Genomic DNA, 16,103 nt, shown 5'->3' on the forward strand with positions numbered 1-16,103 from the left:
ACTCCTGGGTTTTCTACCCCTGCCAGCAGATGGAGACAGATAATGTTTTATTGAAACTGTTATATAACCTAGTGTGCCACCTGCAGTCCCTTGCTATTTTTCTATCTCCAGCAGAAGGCAGATAGTACCAAACCTGCAATCAGAAGGAAAAAAAAAAAAAAAGGGAAAGAGAAGATTTTAAGTGGAGCCTCCCGAGTAGATGTGTCATCCTGTTGAGGCTATCCTCCCTGATCAAGTTGGACGAGCAGGAGGTTGGTGACCCTTCTTTTAGCTCGTTCTGGAATACTGTGGGGGCAGCATCTGGTGATCCAGATCCCTCAGCTCGCACAAGACAGCGTTGTGGCCTGCTGGCAATCATCCACTCCATGAAGGATGCAGGGAAGTATTTTATTTATTTGGTTGTCTTTCTTTATTTGATCTGCACAGCTCAGGGATCCAGAGCGGGTGACCAAGGGGATTTGCAGAGCAGCAGGCAGGTCTATCAGTGAGGAAAACTCACAGCGCTGAAACTTGAGGCAGAGGGAAATTAATGGCACTAACCATGCAGTTAGTGCTTTGCCGCATGCTATGGTATGCCGGGCCTGAGGGGGGTTGTGTTCACGGCTGAACAGGCAAAATTTATGTGCCAAGTGTGCTTCTGGTGGGGAGGGGGCGTCGATAGGTTCCTCCTCTCATGGTTGCTGTGTATCTTCTGTGCACCACACCAGGTCTGCTCCTGGGGCCTCTCTTCCCAGCACGAAGGTGACGGTAGTCATCTAAGATGCTGCTATGCGGTCTCCTACAGTTTCGGAGGAGCCTGATGCTTTTCCCCTGTGTCTTGTCCCCTGCTGGGGCGGATAGGATGATTTTGGAGAGGATTTCTCTCTGGATGAGGGGCGCATGGGAGTTGGATTCTCACAGGACCAGGATTTGGATGACTCAGTTTTTTTCATCTGAGTTTGTTCTTTTGATGCACAGGACCTTTCTGACCAGGAAAGCATCGGGGGGGGCATGGTGACTCCTGGCCTTATTCTGTAAAGGAATACAAATCGCAAGAAAAGTCCAGTCCTCCTAAGCGGAAGCGCACCGACGGGGTTCAAAGTGTTTTGGGCCTGGCCTCGGGTTCCAGTGATCTGCATGGTGACATGGGTGATTCTGAAGATCTGCAAGAGGCCCCAGAGGAGGTCCCTGGGAAGGATCCACTGCGGGAGGTACAGGATTTGGTCGTGGACCTGTTGCTGAAGGGGATGATCCCAAGGTGATTCGTTTTTTTTCGCAGCGAGGAGTTCTGGTCTTTGATTCCACAGATTCTCCAGTAGCTCGGAATCAAAGTGACGCAGGAAGAGTCTGGCTTGAAGGGCGCAAATCCAGTGCTGATTGGCCTGAGAGGACCAGCGACGGCGTTCCCCTTCCTTAGTCAGGGAGTGGGATACTCCCAAATCTGAGATGAGAATTGGTAAAGCTATTGCAAAGCTCTATCCTTTGCCGGAGGGCACCTTGAAGTTGTTGGCTCTTCCCAAAGTGGATACTTTGATGTTGGCCATCGCCAAGAAACAACTATTCCTATAGTGGGCTCAGCTGCATTGAGGGTTGTGCAGGATCAGAAGTTGGAGCTTCATCTCTCCGGTTCCAGCTATTGAAGGGCATTTATCACTCTTTTTCGAGGAGTGGGCTAAGATTACCATGAACCAGTGGGTCATGAAGGTGGTAAGAAATGGCTACAAATTAGATTTTGCTCGTCCCATCAGGGATGCCTTTGTTGTTTCCCCTTGAGGTCCACTCACCAAACAGATAGCAGTGCAAGGAATAGTGGATCAGTTAAAGCATCTGGGGGCTGTAGATCCAGCTCCATTAGAATATCTCCCTGATCATTGTTCCTCTATCTATTTCATGGTGCCAAAGAAGGAAGGGTCCTTTTGGATTTAAAGAGAGTGAATGCAGCACTTAGGGTTCTGTGGTTTTACATGGAAACTTTAAGGTCAGTCATCATGGCAGTGCACGGAGGAGAGTACCTGTTATCTCTAGACTTGACAGAGATTTATTTAAACATAGCCATCAGGCAGGAACACCAGAGGTTTCTGCAGTTCATGATACTCTGGGAACATCTTCAGTTTTGAGCCCTTTCCTTTGGCCTAGCACAGTGCCGCATACGTTCACCAAGGTGATAGTAGTGGTGGCGGCAGCGGTAAGAAGGGAAGGAGTGCTAGTACATCTGTACCTGGACGATTGGCTCATCAGGGTAAAGTCAGAGGATCTCTGCAGTGGTCCGTGCAAAAGATGTGCCATTTGCATTTGCTAGGCAGGATGGTAAATGTTCCAAAGAGCCAGCTCATTCCTTCTAAGTCCCTGGAGTATTTGTGGGTGCGGATTGACACATGGGAGGGGAGAGTGTTCCTCTCTCAAGAAAGAGAGGATTCTGAAGCTTCAGGGGCTGGTTCGTCACCTGCTGATGCTTCTGGTGCCCAGGGTTTGGGACTATTTGCAGATCCTGGGTTCTATGACGTCTACCTTGGACTTGGTCCCTTGGGCATTCACGCATATTCAACCTCTTCAGAGGGCTCTTCTTTCCTAGTAGAATCCTTTGTTGAAGGAGTTTCATTTTCCTCTTCTGCTTGAGGGGGAAGGCAGGGACAGTTTTCTTAGTGGCTACTTTGGGCCCATCTGGCACATCGGGTGCTGTTGGAAGTTCTGGATTGGGTGGCTGTCACTATCAATGCCAGCCTTTTGGGTTAGGGAGCCTTGTGTCAGGATCAGACGGCGCAGGGCCGGTGGTCGAAGAAAGAGGCTTGGTCTATCAATCAGTTAGAGACAAGAGTGGTGCGATTCACTTTGCTTACCTTTCTTCCTCAATTACGAGGTCATCTGGTGAGGGTTCTTCCAGACAATGCAATAACAATGGTTTATATTAATCGACAGGGTGGAACCAGGAGTTGGGCAGTGGTTCAGGCGGTGCAAGAGTTGATCCTATAGGCGGAATAGCATTTGGAGAGATTAACGGCATCATGTATTGCTATGGAGAATGTGCAAGCAGACTTCCTGAGTCGCAAGGCATTAGGCTCGGAGAGTTGGAGCTGTAGGGAGGCAGTGATGTCTCTAATTCACAGGAGATGGGGCTCACCTCATATGGTCCTAATGGCAACCAGAAAATGCGAAAGCGCCTCATTTCTTCAGCTGAAGAAGAGAGCATGGTGAAGAGGGCATCAATGCTCTGGTTCTGTCGTGGCCTCTCAACGTGCTGCTATATGTCTTCCCCACCCCCACCCCCATAGTCTCTGGTGGGCAAGGTGATACGGTGGATAGAGAGGCATCCAGGAGACATAATTCAGGTGGCTCTAGAGTGGCTGGGCCGTCCTTGGTTCGCGGAGCTCATCAACATGGCCATAGACGGGCCCCTAAGTTTCAACTATCTAGGGAATCTTCTTCATCTGGGCCCCATATTTTTGGACCAGGCTGCTCACTTCTGTCTCTCATCCTGGCTTTTGAGAGGAGGCCGCTCCTCTCAATAATAACCTTGGGGTTATCCCGAGGCAGTTATTACTAACTTGCTGCAAGCCAGGTGGACTTCCACATCTTTATTTTATGTGCTAGTTTGGAAAGTCTTTGAATCCTGGTGTATGGGTAGAAATGTGCAGGTATTGCAAGCTACAGTATCATATATTTTGACCTTCCTGCTAGGAGGGTTTGGTCAAAGGTTTAGTCTTTAATTCTCTTAGGGAAGAGGTAGCAGCCCTCAGTTGCTGCACGGAGCGGCAGTAGCCACAATTCATGGAGCGGGATGCCAGTGGTTGGTGTTCCACCTTCACGGAGCGGAAGGATGGAGGGCTGCCATCTCCAAAAAAACAAACAAACAGGGGTGGGTAAGAGTATGGGGCAGGGGTGTGGCCTGCTTGTTGCAGCAGTTGCTACCCCTAATTGAGCTGGATGTTCACTTGGATGCAGATCCGACGCTGCTCTCTACATTGGTGGAGGGGAATTAGGGCTGGAGGGTACTGGAAGCCAATGGTAACAGGTGGGAGAGAGAAAAAGATTTAAAAAAAAAAAAAAAAAAAAAAAAGGATAAAGTGCGTAGCTTGCTGGGCAGACTGGATGGGCCGTTCGGTCTTCTTCTGCCGTCATTTCTATGTTTCTATGTAAGTTGTCTTCATGGCAAAATACTGGGTTATTTCCTGTCCTTGCAACTGGATGTCATTCAATTCTTCATGGGGTAAAGAACTTGTGGCCACCAATGAGGAAGTCATATCTGTCTTGGAATCTGAATCTGGTACTTACAGCTTTATATGTGATTCTGTTTGAACTACTGAGTAGAGCAACTTTGAAGAATTTAACTCTGAAGGTGGTTTTTCTGGTGTTCGGCAAGGAGAATTTCGGAGCTACAGGGTTTGTCATGCCAGGATCTGTTTTTGCAGATTTTGGAGGCAGGGGTGTCATTGTGCATGGTGCCCTCCTTTCTGCCAAAGGTAGTGTTGGGGTTTCTTGTTAATCAGACTGTGGAACTTTCTGGACCTGGATCCCTCTGCTCCTCATACCACAGAGCTGAGGCTTTTGGACGTCCGGGAGACGTTAAGATATTTGAAAATCACTAACGATTTTCACACTTCGGATCACTTTTTCGTTCGTTGGAACAGTCCAAGCAAGGGAGTCAAGCTTCCAAAGCTATGATTGCGAGTTGGTTCAAGCAGGCATTTGGGTTGGCATATATTTCTAAGGGTTGGCCGGTGCCTGAAGATTTGAGAGCACATTCGACTTGTTCGCAGGCAGCCTCTTGGGCCGAGGCCCAGCAGGTGTTGCTGCATGAAATTTGCAGGGTGGCGACTTGGAAGTTGCTGCACACTTTCACTAGACACTATCATTTGGATGTTGGGGCTCCGATTGTGGCCAGTTTTGGCAAGAGTGTCCTGCGAGTGGGACTGTCTGGGTCCCACCCAGTTCAGTGGGCTTAGATACATCCCATGAGTCTGGACTGATTTAGGTACTACCTGTTAATTTTCATTCCTGTAGTACTACAGGTCAGTCCAGAGAACCTCTCCATAGAGGGGTGGGGGGGGGGAGAGTCATCCGCTTGGTTTGTTAGTTTGGTTTGTAGTTTTTGCAGAGTTGTTAGCAAGTCACTATGCTGTTTCACTTTACTTGGTGGCAGTTTCTTTCCCAGAATGTTACAGCATCACCATCCTCCTGTTCAATGGAGATAGGTTCAGCTGTTAAATTTAGGTGCTTTGTTTGCTTTTTGGCTTGCATACAGGTCCATATTGAGAGACTGCAGGTGGCACACTAGGTTATATAGCAGTTTCAATAAAACTTTTACCTGTCTCCATCTGCTGGCAGAGGTACAAAACCCAGGACTTATCTGTGTTACTAGAGGAACAAAAATTAGCAGGTAAGAACCAATTTTCCTTTACTTCTCCACAGAGCCTATCTGGTTAGAAAGGCAGCAGGGGAGAAGTGCCCTTGTACCCAGGGTCAGCTTCAAGGAGACTCCAGTCCTGCAGAAAGACAACGCCCAATAATTGGAGTGTGCTCGACTTGGCTGGTCAGCGAGGTGGCCCCATGGAACAATCTGGGGCCTCCAGGACTCTGAAGGTGATGATATTCTGCTGGATGGGTCTCCGAGGGCAGAGTCACCTCAGGACTTTTCGAATCTGGATCTGGAGGAGCTACTGCTCACTGAAGGGGACAATCCTAAGTTGGTCTGGCGGTTTTGCAAGAAAGAAGTAGTGATCTTGATTCCACATGTGCTTAAGCAGCTAGTCATCAAACTTCTTCAGGTGAAGTCGGACCAAGAAGGGGTGTAACCCATCATGGTCGGCTTGAGAGGTCCAGTTAAGGCTTTTCCCTTCCACAAATCGGTAAAGCAGGTGGTCATCAAGGAGTGGGACATCCCTGAGACTGCTGTGAAGTGGAACCGGTTGCCGGAGGAGACACTCAAGCTTTTGATGCTTCCGGAGGTAGACGCTTCGGTGTCTGCAGTGACTAAGTAAACCAGGGTCCGCCGCTCTGGAAGATGTGCAGGACCGGAAGCTGGAAGTTCATCTCAAGAGGATTTTTTAGGTTTCTGCTTTGGATGTCTGGGCTGCGGTATGCAGCAGTTTTATGCAGAGAACTTGTTTGCACTGGGTTCAGCATTTCCAGGCAAAGAAGACAACGTCATTCTCTACGAAGCAGGTGGAGCGCTTGGAGGTAGCGGTGGCCTATGTGCTGGATGCCCTGTATGACTTGATTAGGATGTCCTACAGAGTTGTTTTGTCAGCACTTTTTGCTAGGCGGCTGCTATAGTTAACAAACTGGTCTGCAGATATTTGGTCAGAGTCTCAGCTAGGGGCCCTCCTGATCAAAGACATATTCGGGGAGGATTTACTGTAGCTGGGAGACTCCAAGGGACATATATTGCCGGAGGACAAGCTAAAAGGGGAAAAGAAATCCTTTCCCACCTGTTCACATTTTAGCGACTATAGATGATATTGGCAGTACAGAGGCAATTCTCAGGCAAGTGAGCAAAAGCCGACCCGAGAGACCCCTGGTCAAGGACCTGGAGGAGCTAAGTCTTCACAATAAAATGAGGCTGGTCCACTCTTTTCTTCTGGCTGACAGGGGGCAGTTGGCTCACTTTTACGAGGAGTGGACTGGAACCACAATGGACCAGTAGGTCTTGGGAGTGATAGAATGATGGCTGTGCATTAGAATTTGTGCTCCCAGTGTGGGAAGCCTTCATCGTCTCCCCTTGAGCTACGCACACCAAACAGGTAGCAGTTCGCAACATGGTGGACCATTTGTGACAGCTAAGAGTGATGTGCCAGTTCCCCTGAGAACGGTCCCGAAAAAAGAAGGGACATTCTGACCAATTTTGAATTTAAAGAAGTCAGTGCGGCCCCCAAGGTACCACGGTTTCATATGGAGATGCTGTGTTCAGTCATAGCAGAAGTTCTCATGAGAGAGTTCCTGGCATCACTAGAGCATAAGAACTCAAGATATGCCATACTGGCTCAGACCAAAGGTCCATCAAACCCAGCATCCTGTCTCCAGCAGTGGCCAATTCAAGTCACAAGTACCTGGCAAGTACCCAAACATTATATAGAACTCAAGCTACTATTGCTTATTAATTAATAGCAGTTTATGGATTTTTCCTCTTATCCAAACCTTTTTTAATCCCAGTTACTCTAACTGCCGTAACCACATCCTCTGGCAATGAATTCCAGAGCTTAACTATGCACTGAGTGAAAAAGAATTTTCTTAGATTTGTTTTAAATGAGCTACTTGCTAACTTCATGGAGTGCCCCCTAGTCCTTCTATTATCTGAGAGAGTAAATAACCAAGTAACATTAACCTGTCCTCACAGAGGCATACCTACATATCTAAATCAGGCAGGAGCACCAGAAGTTCCTGCAGTTTATGATTCTGGGAGACTATTTTCACTTTGCAAGGTGTGCTGGTACACTGGCTCATTTGGGCAAAATTGGTGGACTCTGTCAAATGGCGATACAGTGAGTCCTTGAGAGGTTGAGGACTCTGGGCTGGGTGGTGAACCTAGGGGATATTCAGGCTCGTTTGAATAAACGAGAACTACTTTGGATTTTTGGTTTAGATTCTATTGATCCTCGGGGGTTTAAATGACGTTATAAATTTGGTATTCTTTAGTTTGAGGACCTGATTGAAAACTGCTCTTTTCTCCATGGGAGACATTTACCTGAAGCCATAAGCGTATGTACCGAGTTGAAGGCTTTTGTTGCATTTGTATGATGTTTAATGAGAGGTTGCGTCCCGAATTGAGAACTATTCCTTGATTCATAGGTTATTTCCGGTTTAGTGCTTTTGGAGTCCATCCGTCCGTTCGTTCCCCCTCACCGTCATGTTTAAAGGACCTTATATAAATGAATTTGTTGAGGATAATCTGTGCTGGCTACAGTGCACTGCTCAACTCACGATTGGATGAGCGTTTTGGACGCACATCCATAACCCCTGATATAAAACAGGGGTTAGCAATTCCTTAACGCACGTCCAATCGAGCACATAGGTAACAGCATTCATCGCATGTAAATTCATGTTGGTGAGGCTATTACCTATTTCTCCCCCTGATTCAAAAAAAAAAAATGTGCGCCTGACACGCACATTTTAACCCACAAAAATGAATGCCTACCCAGAGCCCAAAAAATTGCAGAAAAACAGAAAATACTGCTTTTCTATTCCTTTTTTCGGTTACTCTGACTTAATATCATTTTTGTTTGTTTTTTTTTTTAAAGTTGCCGGCGGTCAGGTTAGAAAAAGGGGACGCCCAATTAATAATCATCCATTTTCCTAACCTGACACCACCTCTCCTGGGTGCTCACTGCCAAGGAGGTGCTAGGGGCGCACAATTTCCCTTAGCGCCTCCTTTTTACCATGGCACCTGATTTAAATTTTAAATATTTAATTGGGCGCCCGGGACAGGTGGATCGGTGCACATTAAAGGAGCGGGCGCTCATGTTTAACGCACACCAATATTACATCAGCCTGAAAGTTGGACATTGAGAGTTCTATTGGACAATCCAACGATGATGGTTTATATCATCAGACAGGGTGAGACCAAAAGTCAGATTCTCAAGAGGCTCAGTTATTGGTTCACTGGGTGGACGAGCACCTGGCAGTTCTGGCAGAGGCTCACATAGCTGGGGGGGGAGGGGAACAACGTACAGGCGGATTTTCTCAGCATGCAAAGGTTGGACCCCGGAGAATGGAAGCTGTCAGAGGGAAGCAGTGCTTCTCGTTTGGGCCAGGTGGGGTGAACACTTCACATACACTTGATGGTGCTGAGATAAGATGCCAAGGTGGTGCGCTTTTACAGTTGCAGGCGAGAACACGGAGCAGAAGGAATCGACACTCTGGTGCTACCATGGCCACCGGGGATTCTTCTTCGTCTTTTCCCCATGACCACTGCTGGGCAGGGCGCTACGGCTCATAGAGAGACATCCGGGTGAAGTAATTCTGGTGGCTCTAGAATGGCCTTGTCAGCCGAGGTTTGCAGACCTAGTAAACTTGGAGGTGGACGGTCACCTTCCGAGACGGTTGCACCAGGGTTCCATATTTGCAGATCAGGTGAATCACTTCTGTCTCGCAGCTTCGTTTTTCAGAGGAACTGCTTGAGATAGAAGGGGTATTCCAAAGTTGTCATTTTGCAACCTTACTGCAGGCCGGACAGCCGTCCACATCCTTGGCTTATGTTAGGGTGTGGAGGATTTTTGAGGCTTGGTTGTTGAACAGGGCCTGCAGCTTCCTTGGGCTTCAATTTCCCATACCTTAACCTTTTTACAGAAAGGTCTAGTGAGAGATCTAGCCTGTAATTTCCTTCAGGTACAGGTGGTGGCTTTAGGCTGTCTTCAGGGTAAGGTGTAGGGAGTTTCCCTGGCTTCGCATCTGGCTGTGATTCGTTTTCTTTGAGGGGCAAAAATCTTGCAGCCCCAAATGCGGAAGATGTGTCCCTCGTGGAATCTTAATTTGGTGATGATGTTTGTGTGAGGCTCTGAGTCATTGCAAAGGATGACTAAAGGATTTAACCCTGCAAATTTTATTTTATTTTTTTTGGTGGCAATTTGTTCAGCCAGAAGAATTTCAGAGCTTCAGGTGTAGTCTTGTAATCCCTTTAGTTTACCAGTGCCCTCATTTCTGCTGAAGTTTGTTTTGGCTTTTCATCTTAGTCAAACAGTGGATCTTCCCGCCTTTCCGAATTTGGATTTGGCTGTGCTGTATGCAAAGGAACTTTGTGTGGATATGTGGCAGGGTTGTTAAGGTATCTCCAAGTGACTAATAGTTTCTGGAGATTGGATCATAATTTTGTGTTTTGGAATGAACTAAGAAAGGGCATCCAAGGCTACTATTGCAAGATGGCTGAAGGATGCGATTAGCTCGTTGTATATTTGTAAAGGTCATCCAGTGTCGGAGGGTCTAAGGGCTCACTCGACTCGTGCACAGGCAACTTTATGGACCTGTTTTGTTCACAATAAATATGTCGGGTGCTACTTGGAAGCCATTACACACTTTCTCCAGGCATTAACGATTGGAGATCCGAGATCTGGACTCTGTGGGATTTGGAGAGATTTGTATTACGAGCAGGGCTATCACGTTCCTGCCAAGTATAGGGGAGCTTGGGTACATCCCAGGAGTCTGAACTGATCTGTGGTATGACCAGGAGAAAAAAATTGATTTTTACCTGCTAATTTTCATTCCTGGAATACCACAGATCAGTCCAGAACTCCACCCGTTCATGGAAGTTTGTTTGGTTTCATGATCTGCTTACTCTTGTTGGAATGAGTTTTCCATAGAGGCTCTGCCTCCCTTCTGCTCGTTGAGGGTCTCCGTTATTGTTATAGTTATTCCCATCTTGGCTTGGATATAGGTCATACTGAGGAACTGCAGGTGGCACACTGGGTTAAGCGGCAGTGTCAGTAAAGCTTTTCTTCTCTGTCTCCATCTGCTGGCAGAGAGGCAAAACCCAGGAGTCTGGACTGATCTGTGGTTTTCCAGGAGTGAAAATTAGCAGTTAAGAACCAATTTTCCTTTAATCAATGTAGATGACTCTCAAATGTCATGGAGAAGGGGCTAAGACAGAAAATGCTAGAAACTAGGAAGATAACATTTTGTTTATTTGATTAAAGCCTCTTAGTATACAACAGTAGGGGGCCACAGGAAGGCCTAACTCCTTCCCACCTTGTTGGGCATTAAGGAGCTGTGGAAAAGTCATCTTCTCTTCCTGCCCTAAGGAGCTGCAGGCTGGCCCACCTAAGCCACAAAAAAGGCCTGTGCTCAGCTGGCCTAGGCTTCTTTTACTTGTAATACTTGAAGTTAAAGCTATGGTGTGAATGCATTGTTTTTCCTAAGCTCACCATGATTCAAAAATGTGAATAATATTTTATTTATTTATTTGATTAAAAGGCAGTTTGCATACCCTCACTTCCCAGGGAGGATGGGGCAAACAGACTTTTTAAATTATTATTCAAATTGCCTTTCCAAAGCTCACCATGCTGTAAGTGCATTCAGAGCATAACCTACACGCCAGCTAACCAGGGATTTATCGCAAGTTTAAGATAATCACAGGTCTTTATAAGACTTTTGTTTTCATATCACATTGCAACACTTTTCTACTTGATTAGTGCCATTACTATAATAAGCTCTAGTCTTTTCACCTAATGGCTCATTTACTGCAACAGCTTATTGGCTGGTCTACCAGCTTCTGCTCTCTGCCCCCTGACATTCTCACATGTCCCTTCTTGCTGATCTGCACTGGCTTCTCTTGTATTGGTTTATAAATCTATTAATGGTTCTGTTTCTCTCTGCCTGTCTCTTTCATTCCTCCATACTCCTTTCTCACCAACTCCGCTCTTCTCAGCGAAAATGTCTCCCTGTCCTCAAGTTAAACAGGGTTCTTTCCTATAATAGGAACTTTTGAGGTGTCCTTTTAGTCAAAGAACAGGGGTTTCGCTTTGCATAGATACTAACCTGGATTTCTTTTAGATTAAAAATATTAATAAAAGCTGTAGTTTGTTCTAGGAATCCAGGTGATAGTTTCTAGATGATAGGAGTTGGCACCATACTGAGGATGAGGGGTGGCTCAATTCTGTGTGAGAACAGCTGGCACAGTGACAGGAATAGTGGCATTACATCCCTGCAGTGCGTAGTGTCTCTGCATCTGTTCATTCAGAGTTCATGATAGAAGGATTCAGTTCTGCTGCACTGACATTCCTTTTATGGATACATTCTCCTGTCTCCCCTCAGTCCTGCAGCTGCCCGAAAGCTGGTTGATGAAGGGATTCAAACACTTGAAGGTAAGTTTACACTGGAGTCTTCGACGATTTGGGAGTCATCTAGTTACAAAGCTATGTATCTCCCTGGGGTTTACTATGTAGATAAAACCTTAAGTGAAATACATAGCTTTTGTATTAATTTAGCACAGTGTTTCTCAACCTAGTCCTTCAGGTACACCTAGCCAATCAGGTTTTCAAGATATCCACAATGAATATGCATGAGATAGATTTGCATGCGCTACCATCATTGTATGCAAATCTATCCCATGCATTTTCTTTGTGGATATCCTGAAAACCTGACTGGTTAAGTATGCCCCCTAGGACTAGATTGAGAATCACCGATTTTAGCATATACTTGTTTTTATTACATTAGAAGATTAAGAACATAAGAAGTGCCATGCTGGATCTCCACCAGTAGCCAGTCTGGGTCACTTGGAAATACCCTGCAGATCCCAGCAGGGAGATCCATTCCTTGCTACTCCATCCCAAAAATAAGAGGTGGCATCCCAAGTCTTCTTAGCTAATCATTTTTACTTAATCTATCCTCCACCTAAATCCAGATAAAATAGGGGGGGGGGGGGGGGCATTATTAAAAAAAACAAAAAACTCAGAACCATTTATATAAGGGGTGACCAGCTCTGGGTCTAAAGAGCTGCAAACAGCCCACATTTTCAGGATGCTCACAATGAATATGTATGAGATAGATTTGCATAGAAAGGAGGCAGTGCTTGAGTTTTTCATGCATATTCATTGTGGATATCCCGAAAACCAGACCTGATTCTGGCACCCCAGGATCAGAATTTCCTACACCTGCCTTTATATGGAGGAGTGGAATGGAGGCATAGTATAGTCTCTAGTGTAGGTGTGACCAACTCCAGTCTTCGAGAGCCATAAACAGGCCAGGTTTCCAGGATATCCAAAATGAATATGCATGAGATAGATTTGCATGCACTAGCTCATTATATGCAAATATATCTCATAAGTATTCACTGTAGATATCTGGAAAATCTGGCCTGTTTGTGGCTCTTGAGGACTGGAGTCAGCCACATCTGATTTATGTTTGTATTGCTTTGATGCTATCGCTTGGAATGGTGAGATTGTTACTGTGTTTTACTATTCTTGGTGGTTCAATAAAAGATAAATAAAAAAAAACCAAGCTAAAATGTAAGCCTTGACCACCTCTATGGGAACAAATTCCATGGGATTTTATAAACCTCTATTATATTCACTCTGTCAGCTCTTCTGTAAACTAAAAACTAATTCTTCATAAGGAAATCATTCTACCCACGTTATCATTTTTGTTGCCCTTCTCTGTATTTTTTCTAGTTCTGCGATATCTTTTTTTCAGTTGGGGTGACCAGAACTGCACACACTCCATATCATTCACCCAGACTAGTTCAGAACAAATGGCTTGGCCTCCCTGCTAGCAGAGAGAGACAGAGAAGAATCTGATTTGCTGTTGTCACCCCTTATAGGGCACTATGAAGCTTGTAGCACCTCAGTATTTCTCTGTTTCCAGCATATATTTAAAGAAGAGGTGCTGAATCCTGCAGCCTGGAAGTCTTGGAGACAAATTGCTCCCATGAGATTTCGTCCTTAGGGCGTTCCTCCTTGCGGAATAGAGAAGAGCAAGGGGGGGGGGGGGGAGGGAAGTTGGAGGCTCTTTTCTGAATTAGTTCATGTGAGTAGGGTGAATTTGTTAACCAGGTGACTGGCTCCTGCTTTCCCTTTCTTCCTGACTGAGTATCTGGTTTTGTCTTCTCACTCCCCTTGTGGGAGCTCTGTTCCAAAGTTAGATTTGGGGAGGAAAACGGTGTATTTCCTAGCATGTAGACAGACTCGGAACCAGTGGGTTTATGCTCCCCTGCCAGCAGATGGAAATGGAGCAAGTTGACATCATAGTATATATACTCCTGCAGTAACCCCAGCCTGCCAGTATTCTCTGCTTCCAGCAGATGGTGGACATGCATCTCCCTATGGGGATTGCTAATCTAAATTAAGGAAAAGAAAGCCCCGCTCATGATCCTGCATGTCCTGGTGGATTTAGGGATAACTGTTCTACAGGAGGAGTCTGGCTAGGAGGCATGGATTCAATCATGGCTGTCTTACATGGTCCGCCCAGGACCTTCTCTTTTCATAAGTTAGTCAAACAGTTGGTGGTCAGTAAGTGGGATATTCTGGAAACTGGTCTTAAGGTTAGCTGAGCCATTGGATAAACTCTATCCTTTGCCCGAAGACACTCTGGAGTTCTTAAGGGTTCTGAAGGTGGATGCCTCCGTCTCGGCAGTTACAAAAAGGACCACCATTCTGGTGGCTAGCATGGCAGCTTTGAAGGATTTGTAGGACAGGGAGCTCGAGGTGCACCGTAAGAAGATTTTTGAGGTGTCTGTTCTTGGCATCCATGCTGCAGCGTGCAGCAGTTTTATGCTTCGGGCTGCACTAAGATGGGTGAAGGCATTACAAGGTAACTGAGCCAAGTCACCCCCAGATTCTAAGCAAGCGGAGCGCTTGGAGGCTGCAGTTGCTTATGTGACCGATGCATTGTATGAACTCATTCGCACTTCTTCCAGGATGATGATGTCTGCGGTCTTGGCTAGGAGGCTTCTTTGGTTATGAAACTGGTTGGTGGACGATTTGTAGAAGGCTCAGCATGGAGCTTTGACTTTTAAGGGCAAGCTTTTTTTTTGCTGAAGACTTGGAGCAGCTGATAAAGCATCTGGGAGATAATAAAGTGCACAAGCTACCGGAGGGCAAGCCTAAAGATCCCAAAGGGTTTTTTCGTTTGCACTCTCGTTTTCGGGGGCGAAGGCGTTTCCATCAAGGTTGGCCAAAGGCAGACCTTGGGGGTCGTAGTCCTGGAACCAGTTATTTCATGGCCATAGAGCGAACAGAGAAGGCTCCGGCAAGGTAGCGGCAGAGCCAAGCCCGCGCAATGAGGTGAGGCTGGCCCTCTCTTCATTCCCAGTCATTGGTGGGCGTTTAACTCAATTTTATGAGGAGTGAGCCAAAATCATGTCAGACCAGTGGGTTCTAAGCTTAAGATAAGGCTACACTTTAGAATTTGCCCAGCCGCTAAGAAGCCTATTCATGGTATCTCCTTGTGCCTCGGCAGAAAAGCTGGTCGTACGGCAGACCATCCGTCGACTGCGAATGCTGGGAGTCATTGTTCCTGTCCCCCAGGGGGAGCAAGGGATAGGACGTTATTCCATTTATTTTGTGGTCCCGAAAAAGGAAGGAACATTCCGTCCAGTTCTGGACTTGAAAAAGGTGAACGTAGCTCTCAAAGTTCCCCAGTTTCGGATGGAGACTCTGTGGTCTGTCATCGCAGCAGTGCAAAGCAGAGAGTTCTTGGCTTCCTTGGATCTAACGGAAGCATACCTACACATAGGGATCCATCCAGATCATCAAAGGTTTCTCCGGTTTATGATCCTCAGGAGGCATTTTCAATTTTGCGCCCTCCTGTTCGGATTGGCAACAGCTTTCAGGGCCTTCACCAAGGTGATGATGGTGATGACGGCGGCAGCCCTCAGACAGGAGGGCATGCTGATTCACCGATATCTGGACGACTGGCTCATCCGGGCGAAGTCAGAGGACTTTTGCAGACAGCCAATGGAAGTGGTGTTGCACTGCTTGAGATCCTTGGGCTGAATAGTGAATGTGTCCAAGAGCCATCTCTATCCTTCGCAGGTCCTGGAGTTTTTGGCACGCACTTTGATTCCCAAGTGGGAAAGTGTTTCTCATGGAGGAGCATATTGTCAAGTTGCAGGCTCAAGTTCTGAAGCTCTTAGAGGCCTGAGTGCCTAGGGTTTGGGATTACTTGCAGGTCCTCAGCTGCATGTCATCTACCTTGGAGCTGGTTCCATAGGCATTTGCTCATATGAGTTGCTATCCCAGTGGGATCCAATGTCAGAGCATTTTCATCTTCCCCTGCTGCTTACAGAGTCAGCCAGGTGCAGTCTGTCATGGTGGCTTGGTCGGAACCATTTGTGCTGCAAGGAGGACCTGGAGGTGCCACTGTGGATGGTGGTGACTACTGACGCTAGTCTCTCCGGTTGGGGAGCTGTGTGTCAGTCCCAGTCTGTGAAAGGCCAATGGTCGAGAGTGGTGTGGTTAGCTCTGCAGGAGTTTCTACCTGTTTTGCACAACTGTCCAGTCAGAATACTGTCAGACAATGGGACGATGGTGGCCTACATCAACCACCTGGGTGGTACCAAGAGTCGAGCGGTGGCTCAGGAAGCAGAGATGTTGGGCAGATCAGCATCTGGCCTTGGTAGCGGTTTTTCACATAGCGGGGTCTGACAATGTGCAAGCAGATTTTCTCAGCCGACAACAGTTGGATCCCGGAGAATGGGAGCTATA

General features: G+C 46.7%; 1 protein-coding gene across 2 annotated transcripts in view; it reads left to right on the forward strand.

The window, feature by feature from the left end:
* Positions 1–16,103, forward strand: part of POLB (DNA polymerase beta) — a 90,474-nt gene that overhangs the window by 18,999 nt on the left and 55,372 nt on the right. For both annotated transcript variants that reach the window (XM_029603703.1, XM_029603702.1), the window contains exon 7: positions 11,716–11,765. In XM_029603703.1, the coding sequence (XP_029459563.1) occupies positions 11,716–11,765 (50 nt within the window). The remainder of the gene's footprint in view (positions 1–11,715; positions 11,766–16,103) is intronic.

Source organism: Rhinatrema bivittatum, chromosome 5 (genome assembly GCF_901001135.1).
Source record: "Rhinatrema bivittatum chromosome 5, aRhiBiv1.1, whole genome shotgun sequence".
Classification (NCBI taxonomy): domain Eukaryota; kingdom Metazoa; phylum Chordata; class Amphibia; order Gymnophiona; family Rhinatrematidae; genus Rhinatrema; species Rhinatrema bivittatum.